The sequence below is a fragment of the Dermacentor andersoni genome, chromosome 7, assembly GCF_023375885.2.
Source record: "Dermacentor andersoni chromosome 7, qqDerAnde1_hic_scaffold, whole genome shotgun sequence".
NCBI lineage: Eukaryota > Metazoa > Arthropoda > Arachnida > Ixodida > Ixodidae > Dermacentor > Dermacentor andersoni.
Window position 1 is genome coordinate 164,631,824 of NC_092820.1, and position 14,160 is coordinate 164,645,983.

The window sequence follows — 14,160 nt, forward strand, 5'->3', positions numbered from 1 at the left end:
CCCCCCCCCCCCCCCCCCCCGAGAACACTTGATTCAGCAATGCCCCAGGAGACAGCTGTATTGGTTGGCAGTTCGTCTTGCATCCGGTCTTCTTCGTGTCGCTTCCGTAGCTGTTACTGCAACAACAGCTTCAGCGCAGTTGCTGCGGTTGAAGTCGTTGTTGCAGACGCTGTCCTTTGCCGGTGCACACTAGTTGTTGCTACTGCTGTCGTTGCTACTTTCGTCGCCATGTCTAATGCCATTGTTGAACCTTGTCACAGCTGCGGATGCTGCTTGGCTTTCCAGTTCTGGAACTCCTGCTTGATGCGCGCCAGGAGGTTGGGGTCCGTGTACAGGTCCAGCGCGGTCAGGGCCAGCATCTTGGCCGCCTTCCGCACGGACGTCTGCGCCTCGCGGGATCCCGCTGCGGCGGCGAAGCTTCGCGAGTGGTTTGTGCCCGCGCTGGCGATGGCGAACATGGCATGCAGGCACGGCAGCGCTTGCGATGCGTTGCCCGCGTCCGAGGCAGCGCCCGACGGCACCAAGAGCGCCTCGTCGCCCTTGGCGAACGTTACACCTGCAGAACAAGTGTTGCGACGCCGACATGTTTGTCTACGGCACCTCTGTGCTAGCTACCATACCCGCGGGTAACATTTGAGGCATGCCGGACGTTTCGACGTCTAGGGAGGAATGCCGTGTCTCGCTCGCTTCTTTTTTGAAAAGGCACTTACAACGAGGGACAAGCCGGTGAAGGAAGCCAGGACGCATGTCCCGACTACAACAGAGCATTTACTGGAAATTGAACAAGGTGTGAAAAGAACACGCAAAGACTGTGCACATGAGCCACCCAGACATCCCTTGGCCCTCACTCCAGCTACCGTATACGATAGGTGAAATATGGCGCAAGAAATTCTGCCGTATTACATGCCGAAACCACGATATGATTGTGAGGCACGCTCTAGTGGGTGATTCCGTGTTCTTTTCGACCACCTTGGGTTCTTTATCATACACCGTATGCACGGTACACGGGCGCCTTTCCGCGGCCGGGATTCGACCCCGCGCCCTCGGGCTTAGCAGCGCAGCGCCAATGCCCCTACGCCACCAAGGCGGGCAACAACCAAAACGAGTCGAATCAATCACGTAAAGTAGAGCGAGTGAGGGCGCTGTGGGCAAGTGATGTATGTGCTCTGTCTTTTTATATTTATTTCGCACCTTCTGCTTTTCGCCAATGAGCGCCCAGTAGGAGGAGTCGCATGCCTTGTCGCCCTTCTTCGACTTGTGCATCGTTCTATGCGCCATGTGAAAGATTATCTAGTACAGAGAGGCCCACATGTCATTTTCTGCTCGCTTCCTCAGCGGCTCGAGTCGCAGACCACAGCGACCCTCCTTGGGATAACAACTACGCGATGAGTGGACAAAGTGTGAGGAAATCACACAATGCAACACTTTCTTGGTCGAGTTCTTCCACTTTACCCGTTTTAGCTCTATTTTTTTTGTTAGTAAGTCACGCGCTGGGGGGGACCACCTCACAAACACAATGATGCAGTATATCTCTTGTGTATAAAACGAATTGTCCGCTCTTTGAAACTTCTTTGGTCCTCTGTTTGAAGAAGACACGGCTTACGTGGTTAAAAATACAGATGCTAATTGTTCAATATTCATAGTTTTTCCGTTGCTGAGGCACCTACATTTTTGAGTTCATGCCGAACCACTATTCTAAGCAAAAATCAGGTGTTTCAAAAGAAGCCGCTGTTTTCAAGTGCCAAAACAAGTTCAACGAATACCAAAACAGCCCATGCTATGAAAGACATTGTACTGTAAAGCTCGGTGCTAACCTCGATTGACCGCCGTTCATTTTCTTTAGCAGTGCCCACGGCGCCTTTACGGGAGTTACAGGAGGGCAGTAGGTAACACCGAGCGGATCTATGCACTATGGCAAAGAACTAAACATTAAAGTACAAAAAGTAAGCAACGAGATCAAGGAAATAATAAAAAAGGCAAGAATACCAAACTGTTAGCACGCAGAACAAATTACAGTGGATAGTAATATCTCATTAGTCTAACGAATAATAAAACGTATCGTTCGATATTACATCGACCCCTGAAAATAACAGTCTATTCAATTCCCGTATTGTTCTCCGGAAGGAAAATCATTTTAAGGACTTTTGTCTCAGTAGATATTTTGCGCACTTTATGGATACAATCGTCTCGCGCTGGTGTATAATCAGGCTCAAGTATATATTTGAGCTTGCCAGCACCAATTGTGGAGTGAAAGACGCTATGAAACAAAGTCCAACTCTTTAAAAAAATACAGAACGAAGTTCTTTTCCCTTGCAGTCTTCAAGGACTCCCACTATTGATTACTCTTCGCTTGTGTCGCGCTAAAGCTAAAACTAATTTCCAGTAACAAAAAAAAATTGTGCCCTTTCGAGACGTTCCTTGACACCAACCTTCAGTGAGTCCCGTACATGCTGTAAAATTAACCTCACGAACGTTTTGTAGAGCAGTCCTTTTGAAGCCATACTGAAAGTTGTCGCATGACGCCGAAGAAACCCTAAGGGCTTGCCTGTGCACCTATATATACATATTTCAGTTTTATGAATTCCACTTCCATCGCCAATCCAGAGCTCTCCAAACCGCAACCTAATAGTCAGCACCAAGGCGAGATGGCCAGCAGCAAGCCGTCACGGCAGGTCCATTTTGTACAATAGTGTCGAAATTATCATACCAGATTCCCGACTTCTTGAATAGACACAAAACAGTTATGACCGTTGTTACAGACAGCGTCTCAGCGCAAACATTTAAAAAGAGCATAAGCAGATACCTTCTTGGCACACAATTCTGAAATGCTTTTTTCTCTCGGTGTGACAAGTTAGCACTAAATGTTGGTTTCAGTTGTGACTTTGTTTTCATTGTTCCTGTTTCATTGCTTTGGCCGATTTTCATGTATTTCATGTCACAAATGTCATTCGTTCTTAGTTGCGCATTTCTCGCGATACAGTATACTCTTGCTTCAAATGTTTTCATTTTGATGCATTGTTGGCAGTGCTTTCCACTAATTTACATTGAAAGATTTGTCGACAGGCAATGTAGCAATTATTACAGTGATGTTGGGTGAGACCTTTGGGGAGTGGGGGGAAGGGGGTTGACACTCTGTCAGGCATTAATTGCATTTATGTCTGCCTCCTAGGCAACCGTTTTCTGATGCCTAAATAAAATACTTTGACTTGACTTGAACTGCAGCTTCATGACAGGCAAACAGCACGCAGAATGGGTCGACAAATCACGGACGGCCAGTTCAGACAGCTACACGAAGTCCAGTCCTTTCTTTCTTGCGCCGATTTTTTTCGCAGTTTTTCTTTTAAAATCAATTTCGTACAGTTCCTCGAGAGTTGCTCACCCATGTGACGTGCATGCTTGGCGTAGGCCGCGTTGAAGACGCTGTTGTGGACGAAGTTCTTGTAGACGATGCTCTTCTCTTGCACTAGGGAGCAGTCGGTGGCCTGACCCGCTGCCTCGAAGCACGCCTCGACGCGCGTCATCAGGTTGGTCAGTTCGGGTACCGTCGGGGCGCACACGTGAAACACCATCCGGCTCGTCTCTGGCGTCACAATGTCGCTCCGCCCGCACTCCAGCAGGATGCCTGCGAGCGCCAACACGCAAAGAGTTAAAATACAGCTATGATATGTAGTTTTCTTGGCTTTCTTTTTCTTGTTGACGCGAGTCGGCCTCACATCGCGGTGATGGTTCTGAGACGGCTCCTTACGCGTTCCATTACTTGGGCTTGAAGTTGTCTTACTAGCTGTTAACGTGGGTGTCTCCGATGCTCGTCAAAATCAAAACACACCCATGGGTTTCTCCGCGCTCTTCGCGTATTCGGCTGCCAGAAAAAAAAAGAAAAGTTGCAGTTTTACTCGAAAGACAAATACTTAATTGCCATGTCAAAATTTTAGGACACCTGTACGTATTATCAAGGGCAGTACCTTTATCGGCCGTATAAACTTGTAAACATTTGCTTACTAACTAAATTAACAAGCATGGTGTCACGCGCACACAGGCGAACATGGACACATCTCACTCGATGACCCCGGACACTCAGCATCAGGACGCCACTTTGTGAAGAGTGCCAGCAGCGGCGAGCGAATTGCCCTTCCTGCTGCATCTAGTTTGCACGTGAACTAGGAGTGCGAGAACACAGCACAGACGAAGATATCATCAATCTCCGTTTGCTTAGCCTATGCAACTACCGGAAATTCTCCAAGATAGGGCACAGCCATGGCCGGAGTAGAAGAACAGCGTGCTAATATCCCCCCCCCCCCCCCCCTCCTTCCGAGCGTGCGCACATCTCGCAGCGGCGCCCTTCCCTTTTGAGCGTGTGAGAAGACAGCACGGACATTCCTAACCATCCTCCCTTGGACGCGCGAGGCCATGTCCATCTCGGCTAACCCTCACCTTTGCACCTACAGCATATGGAGCACAGCTGCTATCTTATTAGTGGCACGACCATCGAGCGACACTCTTGCTCCTTGCGCAGCACTTCCGGTTCACCTCCCGAGACGACCAGGGAGGAAATCCAAAAGAAATAAGAAAAACAGAAAAAATAGTACAGTACAGGAGTCACGGTTTTCATTATAGATATGATATCAGAGCAGAAGTTAAATTACAAGCTGAGTTAGTGAAGTGTCTGAAATAATTAGAATTAATTAGAAATCATTGATTACCGCACACAAAAGCACAGAATCGGACTTTCGAGACCCGCCACGTGAGCACGAGTAGAAAGCGGAAGTAATGAAATCACTAATGACGTCACGTGTAAGAAGGTGGCATGATATTTTACCGGCTAATTAATGGAAAACAGTTGGCGCCAAGTTCAGTTCGTGTGTTGCGTTCGCCTAAAGTTAACCTAAAGAACACCAACGCCGAGGTGGGACTATCACGAAGAGACACCCAAGTCAAGGATTAGGGTCGCCTACCATTTTTACACTTTCTGCACTTGGACATTACACAGAACATCACGGCGACGGCGACGGAGAAAATTAGGTTGGAGTGTCCATATAATTGCTATCGGAAAAAAACACCGTTGCTTACCACGTGCTTGCAAACGGCGCCAGAAAGCACTAGAGACAATCACGGGGCACGAGACGATCGGCCGGCACACTAACAACGGAAAGTACATTAACGCAAAAGCCTTAGACGGCTTGTGGGACGAAAAATGCGATGTCCAGCATTACTCCGTCCCGCGTTTCGGCATCAAAATTCACAGGTAGTCGAACCCTCGACATTTAGTGTTAGTTACAGCAAACTTAATTAAAGTGCCCCTAGACTACCTCCGAAATATTTTAAACATTTGAATAAACACGCACATCGAATTCAGAATGCCGTCACGATCAACGATGCGAAACGCGGCAGCGCTAGGCGCAGTGGGCGCGCCACAAAAAAGAAAAGAACAATCCCGTGCTCCTCTCCGGGCCTTTCCAGAATCCCCAGCACTCGTCGTGAGGTCACTAGGATGCATATGGTGATGTCACCAGGAGCACACGCTGTATATTGGTCGAACAAGAATCTACGACTTCCGGTTAGTCTGCTAGCAAGTAGGCCCGCTCCCTGGGCTCCCTGCTCTTCCTCGTCGTGTTGCTCGCTTGTGCGCGCACTTGCGAATCTGCTACCACGGCCCGCAACGCAAGTGCCAAATCGCTCGCGTTCCAACCCAGTCTTGCTTAACGGTCCGATTAGCTGCGCGAACGGAGTCCTACAGTGTTTTGCGATGGCATCCGTGTGCGGTGTTTCGCTTCAAGGGCGCCGACTGGAAAAACGAAACGACACGACACCGGCTGCTTCATGATGACGCCTGCGCAATGTTAGGCTTGAGCACGTTGGAGTTCTGGCGGAATCAAAGCGCAACGGCGATTTACGTGTACGTGGGCGTCACTTCTGTGCCGCATACGCAGCTGCACTCATTGTGCCATTAGCGCGGAACGGACATAACAGCCAGTGGGCGAAAACAGCAGAACGTATACCAACCCGTATCGTCGCCACGATATAGCGAAGGCGGCGACGGCGGCTGTTTCGTCTCCAGCGGAGGTGCTTCGGTACGTCGCGTCACCGTACGGATCCATCGTATGCTGGCGAGCCTTTCAAGACGTGTGCGTAACACAGAGTGCATAGCGGTACGCTTCGCAGGAGCACGGGCCGCCGGCACGGTAGCAACAGCGGGTCGCCGAGGGCAGAGTCGCGGTAACCGGAAGTGGACAGTGTTTTGACAAGCCCGTTAGCGATGACGTATGTCACGTGACATTTGGAGGAGCACTGGGCGAGGAGGAGCTCAGCCGACGAACGCAAGGTAGCGGAGAGCTAAACGAGCTAGGGCCGCGTTTCAATCACCAAACGCGTGTTACTCCGCTTCTATACTGCACCATTTCGAAAAATTGTCTCGGCTCTCGGTTGTTCGTTGCAGATTCGTTGCAGAAAGTGTTTGGTTTCCACTGCCTGCCAGGCACTGCCACTTAAGCCCTATGTGGCTTTGGCAGGCCTGATATCTACGCTGCTTCCTTTACTAACTTTGTGGAATAAAGTATTATTATTATTATTATTATTATTTTATTATTATTATTATTATTATTATTCGTGGAGAATTGCAACACCACAACTAAAGTTCGACGTCTGGGTGGTTTAGGGGCCCTTCAAGGGAAAGTTAATAGAGAGGTAATTAGGACACTCGAAGCCACGACCTTAGGTGGGAGTCGAACCATCGACCTTGTGTAGTAATTAGGGAGAAGTTAATTAAGGCACAGTGAATTAAGGTAGAGTTCATAAAGGCACTCGAACCCACGACCTTTGGTAGGAGGAAACAATAGGAAGTAAAACCGCATTCGAATGAGAATGTCCAAGTAATTCACTGAATCTCTCGTGAGCGTGCAGGCTTTCGCCTTCATCCTGTTTCGCGTATGTAAAGCGCCTGTCAACTTTTTTCCTTGAGCGCGCAGAATAAATGCTGCCTGATAAGCGATAAACCGAAGACACGCAATGCTGTAATGAAAACGGGCAAAGCAAGAACTACTAAGCTACTAAGAAAATTTATTCAAATGCCTTGGGAACCTGCGTGTTTTGAGGCACGTGAGTGGAACTTCACCAGTATGTTCCAGTGGGTCTCTCTTCCACCCCCCCCCCCCCCCTACCCGCCGTGGTTGCTCAGTGGCTATGGTGTTGGGCTGCTGAGCACGAGGTCGCGGGATCGAATCCCGGCCACGGCGGCCGCATTTCGATGGGGGCGAAATGCGATAACACCCGTGTACTTAGATTTAGGTGCACGTTAAAGAACCTCAGGTGGTCGAAATTTTCGGAGTCCTCCACTACGGCGTGCCTCATAATCAGAAAGTGGTTTTGGCACGTAAAACCCCATAATCTTAATTTTTGTTTTCTTCCCCCCCTCCCCCCCCCCTCCCTGGTATGTATAACCGCGAGTAATTTTCAATAACGAACTTTGTTCGTGACACGGGTCACAAAATCGTGGGACTGTAATAGAAAAAAGATTTTGCGCCAAAACAACACACACAAGAAAGACGACGACGCCTTCATTCCCTCCAGCATTTCAAATGTTCTTCAGAAAGGCCCCAAGTTTGGACTTGAGCCTTTGGTCCCACCCCACGAACTGATGGCCCTAAACAGGGCTATGGCGAAAAAGGCCCCTCAACAAGATCGGGAGCGCTGCCTTCAGGACGGAGTGAACTGCCTTGCCAAGAATGTCACGCGGACTGAACAGAACTGCTCTAAAGACCCTTTGCGTTCCCTAGTGAAATTCTTCAAGGATAATGAACTCAGCATGTTGCAGGCAGATAAGATATGCGGCTTCGTATTTTTGCCTGGAACCATGTATAGAGAGAAGGCAGCACAGGCGGTGAACAAAAACTTCGTCATCTTTCTTGTGTGCGTTGTTTTGGCGCAAAATCTTTTTAGTATGCAAGATCGCACACTAGCCCAGCAGTTAACTCTTCTAAACTGTAATAGAAACCTTTTGAAATCACGACCTCATATTGTTCATCGGTTAACGTGAATCGAAAAACGCTTTCGGCAATACGTGTATCAACTGATACTGCATCAAAATTGTATCGCTAATGCCTCTTTCGATTGGCAGTCTATAAGCTTTACATAGCAAGAGGAATGTTATGAGATGCCAAGGTGCTGACAGCATGGGCCAGAGATTTGTGGAACACTTATCGTCAAGTGATTGTCTCTTCTTTTTCGCTCGTTTCTAGTCCTTGCGCTGACGGGTCATGAAAATCGATAAGGCAGTGGCAATTCATACCTGTGATGGAAGCGTGAACAGATTCTCACCTATTATCCTGCAGGAAGGCCTAGCCTGCTGGCGGAGGAGCGCCAGGTTCACGTAGGACGCGACTGCGGCGTCCAGAGCGCTGGACGCTTCCCAGGGTGACCTGAAGCGCGGGCTGCACTGGAACTGCACCGTGATCTACGTAGAGACGAAGCCGTGAAAGCGAAGTTTGTCTTTAAAGGAAAGTACCGATCTAGAAAACTCCAAGAGCGAACAGAACCAGTGGCACCGACTGAACTTTATGTTTTATTTTATGCAATTAACGACCTATCAAGCCCATCGAATCAACTCAGAAACAATAGTGGCTTCTGCGGCGTAACTAGAGGCACCCACTCGAAAAAAAGAATGCACACCCTCGAAACGATTGATTGCATTGTACCTTCGTCGCTTGGTCGCGTTTTCGGCTTGACGTCATTAATCATCATCTTGCCGCGCCGGACGCTGAGCGTCCTGGACACAATGTTCATCCGTGGCACGAGCATGACGCCGTTGTTCACACTGTGGTCTCTGTTAGGTATAATGTGAGAAGTTGGGCTAGTTGGTGATTAATCATCACACCTTGCTGGTGAAGCAGCGCACTGATACGGACACAGTGAAGTTACACAAGAAAAGACGACACTCGCTGCGAGCAGCGAGTGTCGTCTTTTCTTGTGTGTCTTCACTGTGTCCGTGTCAGTGCGCTGCAGGCTTCACCAACAAAGTGTGATGGTCTCTGTTTGCTTCGCCGCTCCTCGCATGCGCGCCGCTTTTTAGGAGTTCTCACTACACGTGGCCTTCCCATAGCACTCTCACAACACAAATGCAATGCCTTACTAGACGGGCCGTCTTCGTATATATGTTATGTAATGACGTCACGTTCTGTGTTATAAACCTTGCTGTCACAAACCTGCCCTTTAACTTATATTTGATATCGGTATTGACGCGAAAGGATGGACAATTGGGCGAGTTGGTACGGCAAAATATTCTTGGCTTGTAGCGCGTAGATGATTACGTAGATGATTACCTGGTGTTCTGGTGCAGCGATAACTACACCAAGGAAGCTACGGATATTTAAATGTTTTGTGGGAATGTGGTGGGGTCTTGAGGTATGCTTCAGCTTAATCAGAACAATAAATTACAGTTTTTAGATTTGTGCGTAACTTTCCAACAAGAACATGTCTCTTGGTATTATTCGCTAAGGGCAAGAAAAGAAAATAAATAAATAAAACAGTGCTTGATTTTTGTTTTTGCAGTTCCAAACGTGTAAAAGAGGGGATAGCTTACTCAGCGCTATAGGTCTGCCATCGTTAAGTCATGCCCGCACAGTATACAAAAAAGTTTTTCGCAACATATAGGCTAGAGAAGGCTGGCTATCCTGCTCATTTGTTATACTAACTTGTGAAAAGCTTACAAAATGGGTAAAAGCTGCAGCAATAGAACCTACAAGATAAGCAGAAAAAGGAAAAAAGAAGGTTTGCTGTGATGCCCCATGTGCATAGGTTGCCACACAGTTTACGGAACGTGACCAGTAGATATGACGTCAATACGGTTTTTCCGGCTCCACAGCAAGTTGTCAATGATGTTTCCTATAATAAAAAGAAAACTTGAGCAGAGGGGCGGAAGAAGAAAAATGACCGTGGCGTTATGCATGCGTCCCCTATAGTACCTTGTGTAATGAATAACACTGGTATTGATTATCAGATTCCATTCAAGTGCGCGAAGGCTTCTAATGGAGAGAGCGGCAGGTGTCTCAACATCAGACCAAACGAACATAAACATTCACTTAATAACCCTAATGCTTTACATCTAGCGTCGCATTGTTCTAATTGCGGTTGGAAACCATTGTTTGAGGACAAAAAAGTTCTTTCAAGGTATAAATGCCAAAACAACACGCGAGATAATTGAGGCATTTCACATTAAAAGATTACGAAAGACTTGTGTTAGGCAAGCATCAATATTACTGTTAGAAAACGAACTTCAGTATATCCTCAGCACGTGCGTTAATCTCAAGTAGTGCCCTTTTCTGTTTGGTTTTTATGGCTTCCCTACCTTGTGATATGTTTATCTCTTAACTGATGGTCTTTAGACCATGTCATGCTTGTTTGCTGCGGTTTTTGGCAATCACTTATATATATGTTGATCGTTTCAATAAAGATCTAGTCATGAGTTAGCGCTCGTCTTGTATTCTTCTAGTCTTCATCTGCGTCCCTTCGCGCTACAAACCAATAATATGGGTACTGACGTCACGCCCCCTGTTACAAGCGGATGTCATTATTAATCATTGTGTGCTTTCCCATTGTTAACGATCGCCTTATCATTCATCACGTTGACACGAGACGTGCTTGATGCTTTTCTTTATCGAAACGACCTATGTGGTATGCACTGTATCTGTGACTGAAAATGGATATGCACACTTTTCGCTTCAATTATAGCCTACGATTACAGGACCTCTAGGATCGGCCCACGAGAGAGGTTATTTTTATCCAGGGACGCGACAAGTGCACTGGAGGTTAGGGTTATACAGCTTCGCTGTAGAAATTAGGTGCGCGGTAGCGCGCGGTGTGCGTAGGCGCACGTTATGTCTTTTATAATGATGAGTGTCGTGGGCGCACACTTTGATGTCCCCCGGTGGAATGCCAAAGTGCGTAGACAGAATTTTAAGAAGAAACGAAAAATAAATAACTCCCAAGTGTTTGCTGATCTGAACAACTAATACATTATAGAAAGCGATGCAATACCAACGAGTTCTCAACCCTTCGGATGTGCTAGGGATTTGTTTGGCGGCTGTTCTTGGCCTGGTTATACGGCCGTTTTAGAGATCTCATGCATGCATGTTGCGTTGCTGAAACACGCCGTCAGTTTTCACCGTCCGAGCCGAAAAAAAAAAAAAAAAAAAAAAAACTCATGGCCGATGTCCCATGTGAAATCGGTTAAACGCCGCTTGGGAAACAAAAATTACAGATTACTGGCTAAAGAAGCACACAAAATGGCCATTTAATTCAGCTATAAGCAAGGTAACTTTTTCAATGATTGATAATTCCGTTTCGAAGCTGCAATTTGGGACTGCAACATAGGTGTCGCTACTGGCTGTTCTTTGACTGACATTTGATAACGAGCTGGCAGCCGCACTGTAGCCTTCTGCGCTGCACGAGAACGGCTGCGAAACTGCCCTTAACAGCTGCGCTGTAAAAACCGAGTGCCCCGTCAGGATTTGGAACCAGCCTCACAGTCTCTGAGTCGGAGATTCTACCTCTCAGCTACTCTGCCGATGCAGCAGCAAATAATGCGGCTGGACGATTAAACGGCGCCCGACCTTTTTGAGCACTGGTTAAAATAATTGGTTTACGGCAAGCTCAGCTGCTTACTTATAAAGGAGTGGCGAGGTCAAGGAATAAAACGATGCCAACAGCGAGAAGCTAAACGCAGGGTAGAAAAGACAAGGAATACAGGGTTGCGTCTCTCCTCCACTCCTCTACAGGGGATCTCTATACTTGCGCAACCCTAGCCGCCTCCAACTATACGGCAGTATCACTGACTAAAGCTTTATTGTTCTCTTCAAAAGCAGACTGCTCTCGTTCAGCTGCGAATGTTAACCCCAACCGATACCGCGCGAGATGGTGCAAGAGCTTGCTGTCGCGTCACTGTTTTGCGTTATGGGTGAAACTGCAAATGCTTTCTTGCTGAAATACCTGCGCTGCGGTCTATGGCTAATTCTGCAGTTTGCGCCAATTTGTCGTCCCTTATTTCTGGCTGTGCCTGGCGCCCTCTTCCCATTTCTACTATCTCTTTCTTCACACCTCACCGTGCTCCTGAAGAAATCAAAGCGTTACAGCACAACTTCAGCTATACTGACGCACCTGAACATATTCCAATGCTTTCTGCTAAACCTCCTGCGTAATTATTAGATTTACGATGTGTGCCTCTCCAGTTTTACGAAAGCGGAGGGGGTGTAAGGCCAAGGTTCCAAAGTTTGACGGCCGGGTTCTTCCGTATCATGTGGAGCTCATTCGTGCTCACAAGAATTTTATCGCCTCCGTGTGACTGAACTGCGGGGATCCGAAGACGGTATTTGATATCAGATCCGTATAGACAACTTCGGGTTTTCATTTGGGAACGTATTTTTGTTGCAGCAGGAGTGGCTTTCAACTTTCCACCATATGTCGCTTGACTAATGAGCTTATCATCCAGTTCTGTCATAATTCTATTGATTGAATTCTGAGTATAGAGATTCCTCTTGCAGAAACGGCCTCAATATGGAGAACATGTAATCATTCTAGACAGGTTTATTTAACAGGCATAATTTAACTGTAGGGCTCATTTACACACACCGGTTAATGGCGAATTAATTGCAAGGTTCTCACTAGTATGTTATTCTGCACGGTCGTATGTGTCCCGTTCTGAAGATTTCAACGTGCAATAGTCTTTTTAATCCCGAATCAAGGGTTCGTGCAGCCTCCTCTAACAAAATTTGACATCTCAACCAGTGAATCAACTAACCGATTAAGGAACAATGAATTATTAATGAGAAACTTTTTGAGATAGAATAAACTACGAGCCGTGAAAAAAAAAAAAAAGCTTAGGTTCGCTCTCCGATGAATAAATGCAGCACTCAGAAATGTTAAGACTCTCGCGACGGCCCTACTGCCAGAACTTCCCTGCTTCAACAAAAAAAAAATTAACGTTACAAACTGCAGAACAGTGAGTTTTCAAGCACTCTAATGACTATGACCTGCATGCGTCCACAACAGACAAACGATTCCGTCTCCCTACTTCGAGCTCTACAGCACATCAACTCAGCGACACAAGTCGTCCACGAAAGGAAAAATGGCACCCGTTCGAATGCAGCAGGAAGCTACTAACCAAACTTATATAGGTTTCTCAGAAAGAAAGGTTCTCAGTAAAAAAAAAAAAATTATTCGTTGTCTGCAGGTCAAGCCCGGAACCAACGTTCTTCCGGAGGCGTTGCACGAACCCTTGAGCCATCACCAAAACAATATAGATACATAAATGAGCCACAAGCACGGCTATGGTGATGTGGAGTGGGTGATGCGGGCTTACCTGCTGCCTGGCGGCAAGTGGGAGCTTGACAGCGTCAAACATTGCCGGGTGCGCCAGGAGAGCTGCGTCCATTTCCTTGAAGGCGCCCTTCTGCAGGAGGGCCTCCTTGCCGCCATAGTTTTCCTGACCTGGAGTGCCCAGTACCACCACCTAGAGGTGACGGGTACATGGAATGACCGGTAGCAATACGATGCAGTGCCAAAGACTAAACGCAAGAAACACCAAGACGGAGCGCCGACCCTCAGATAAAAATGTTTAGTGAAAAACCGCATGTACGTGGCGATAATGGCTTTTATGGCGTCCTCATTGAAACGGGGTGGTGAAAAATAGTCACCTAGCCTGTTTGAGCTAATGTGATTTTGCTACAGTGTAGTAAAATCTGATTAGCTTAAGCAGTCTAGCATTTTGCCTCTCTTTCCTTGATAATTTTTTTATTAAAGATCTATCTATATACTGTACTTTTCCTTATGCCTGTAATGACACCGGTTCTACCGATCTCGTCCCTGCTTTTTTTTACCATTACTCGAAACATCTTTTGCTTATCTCGACTACTCACTAGGTAAGCATCCCATCAGATTCTTGCCCCAGCGCTTTCGGAAGGTGGACATATCGTGCCGTGTTGTCTAGTCCTTGCTGGCTGAATATCTTGGTATTCCATTACAATGTGCTGCTAAACTATCTCCGGATTTTAGCTGCAGCAGAGGCAAGCCTCAACTTGTTGCAAATATTTTCTCCGGTACGTTATTGTCTTCAGTGGTTTTCCATCAAGGCACCGCCCTTTTGTGCTATGGTACAAATTTTCTCTCCTATTCTCA

The 14,160-nt window shown here is 47.1% G+C and overlaps 1 protein-coding gene across 1 annotated transcript in view; it reads right to left on the minus strand.

The window, feature by feature from the left end:
• LOC126533310 (peptidase M20 domain-containing protein 2-like) overlaps window positions 1-14,160 on the minus strand; it is an 18,561-nt gene continuing 4,401 nt past the window's right edge. The window contains exons 3-6 of the mRNA XM_072289549.1: window positions 13,346-13,495; window positions 8,311-8,446; window positions 3,380-3,622; window positions 1-556 (exon numbers count right to left, since the gene is read on the minus strand). Of these exons, the coding sequence (XP_072145650.1) occupies window positions 255-556; window positions 3,380-3,622; window positions 8,311-8,446; window positions 13,346-13,495 (831 nt within the window). The 3' untranslated portion in view covers window positions 1-254. The remainder of the gene's footprint in view (window positions 557-3,379; window positions 3,623-8,310; window positions 8,447-13,345; window positions 13,496-14,160) is intronic.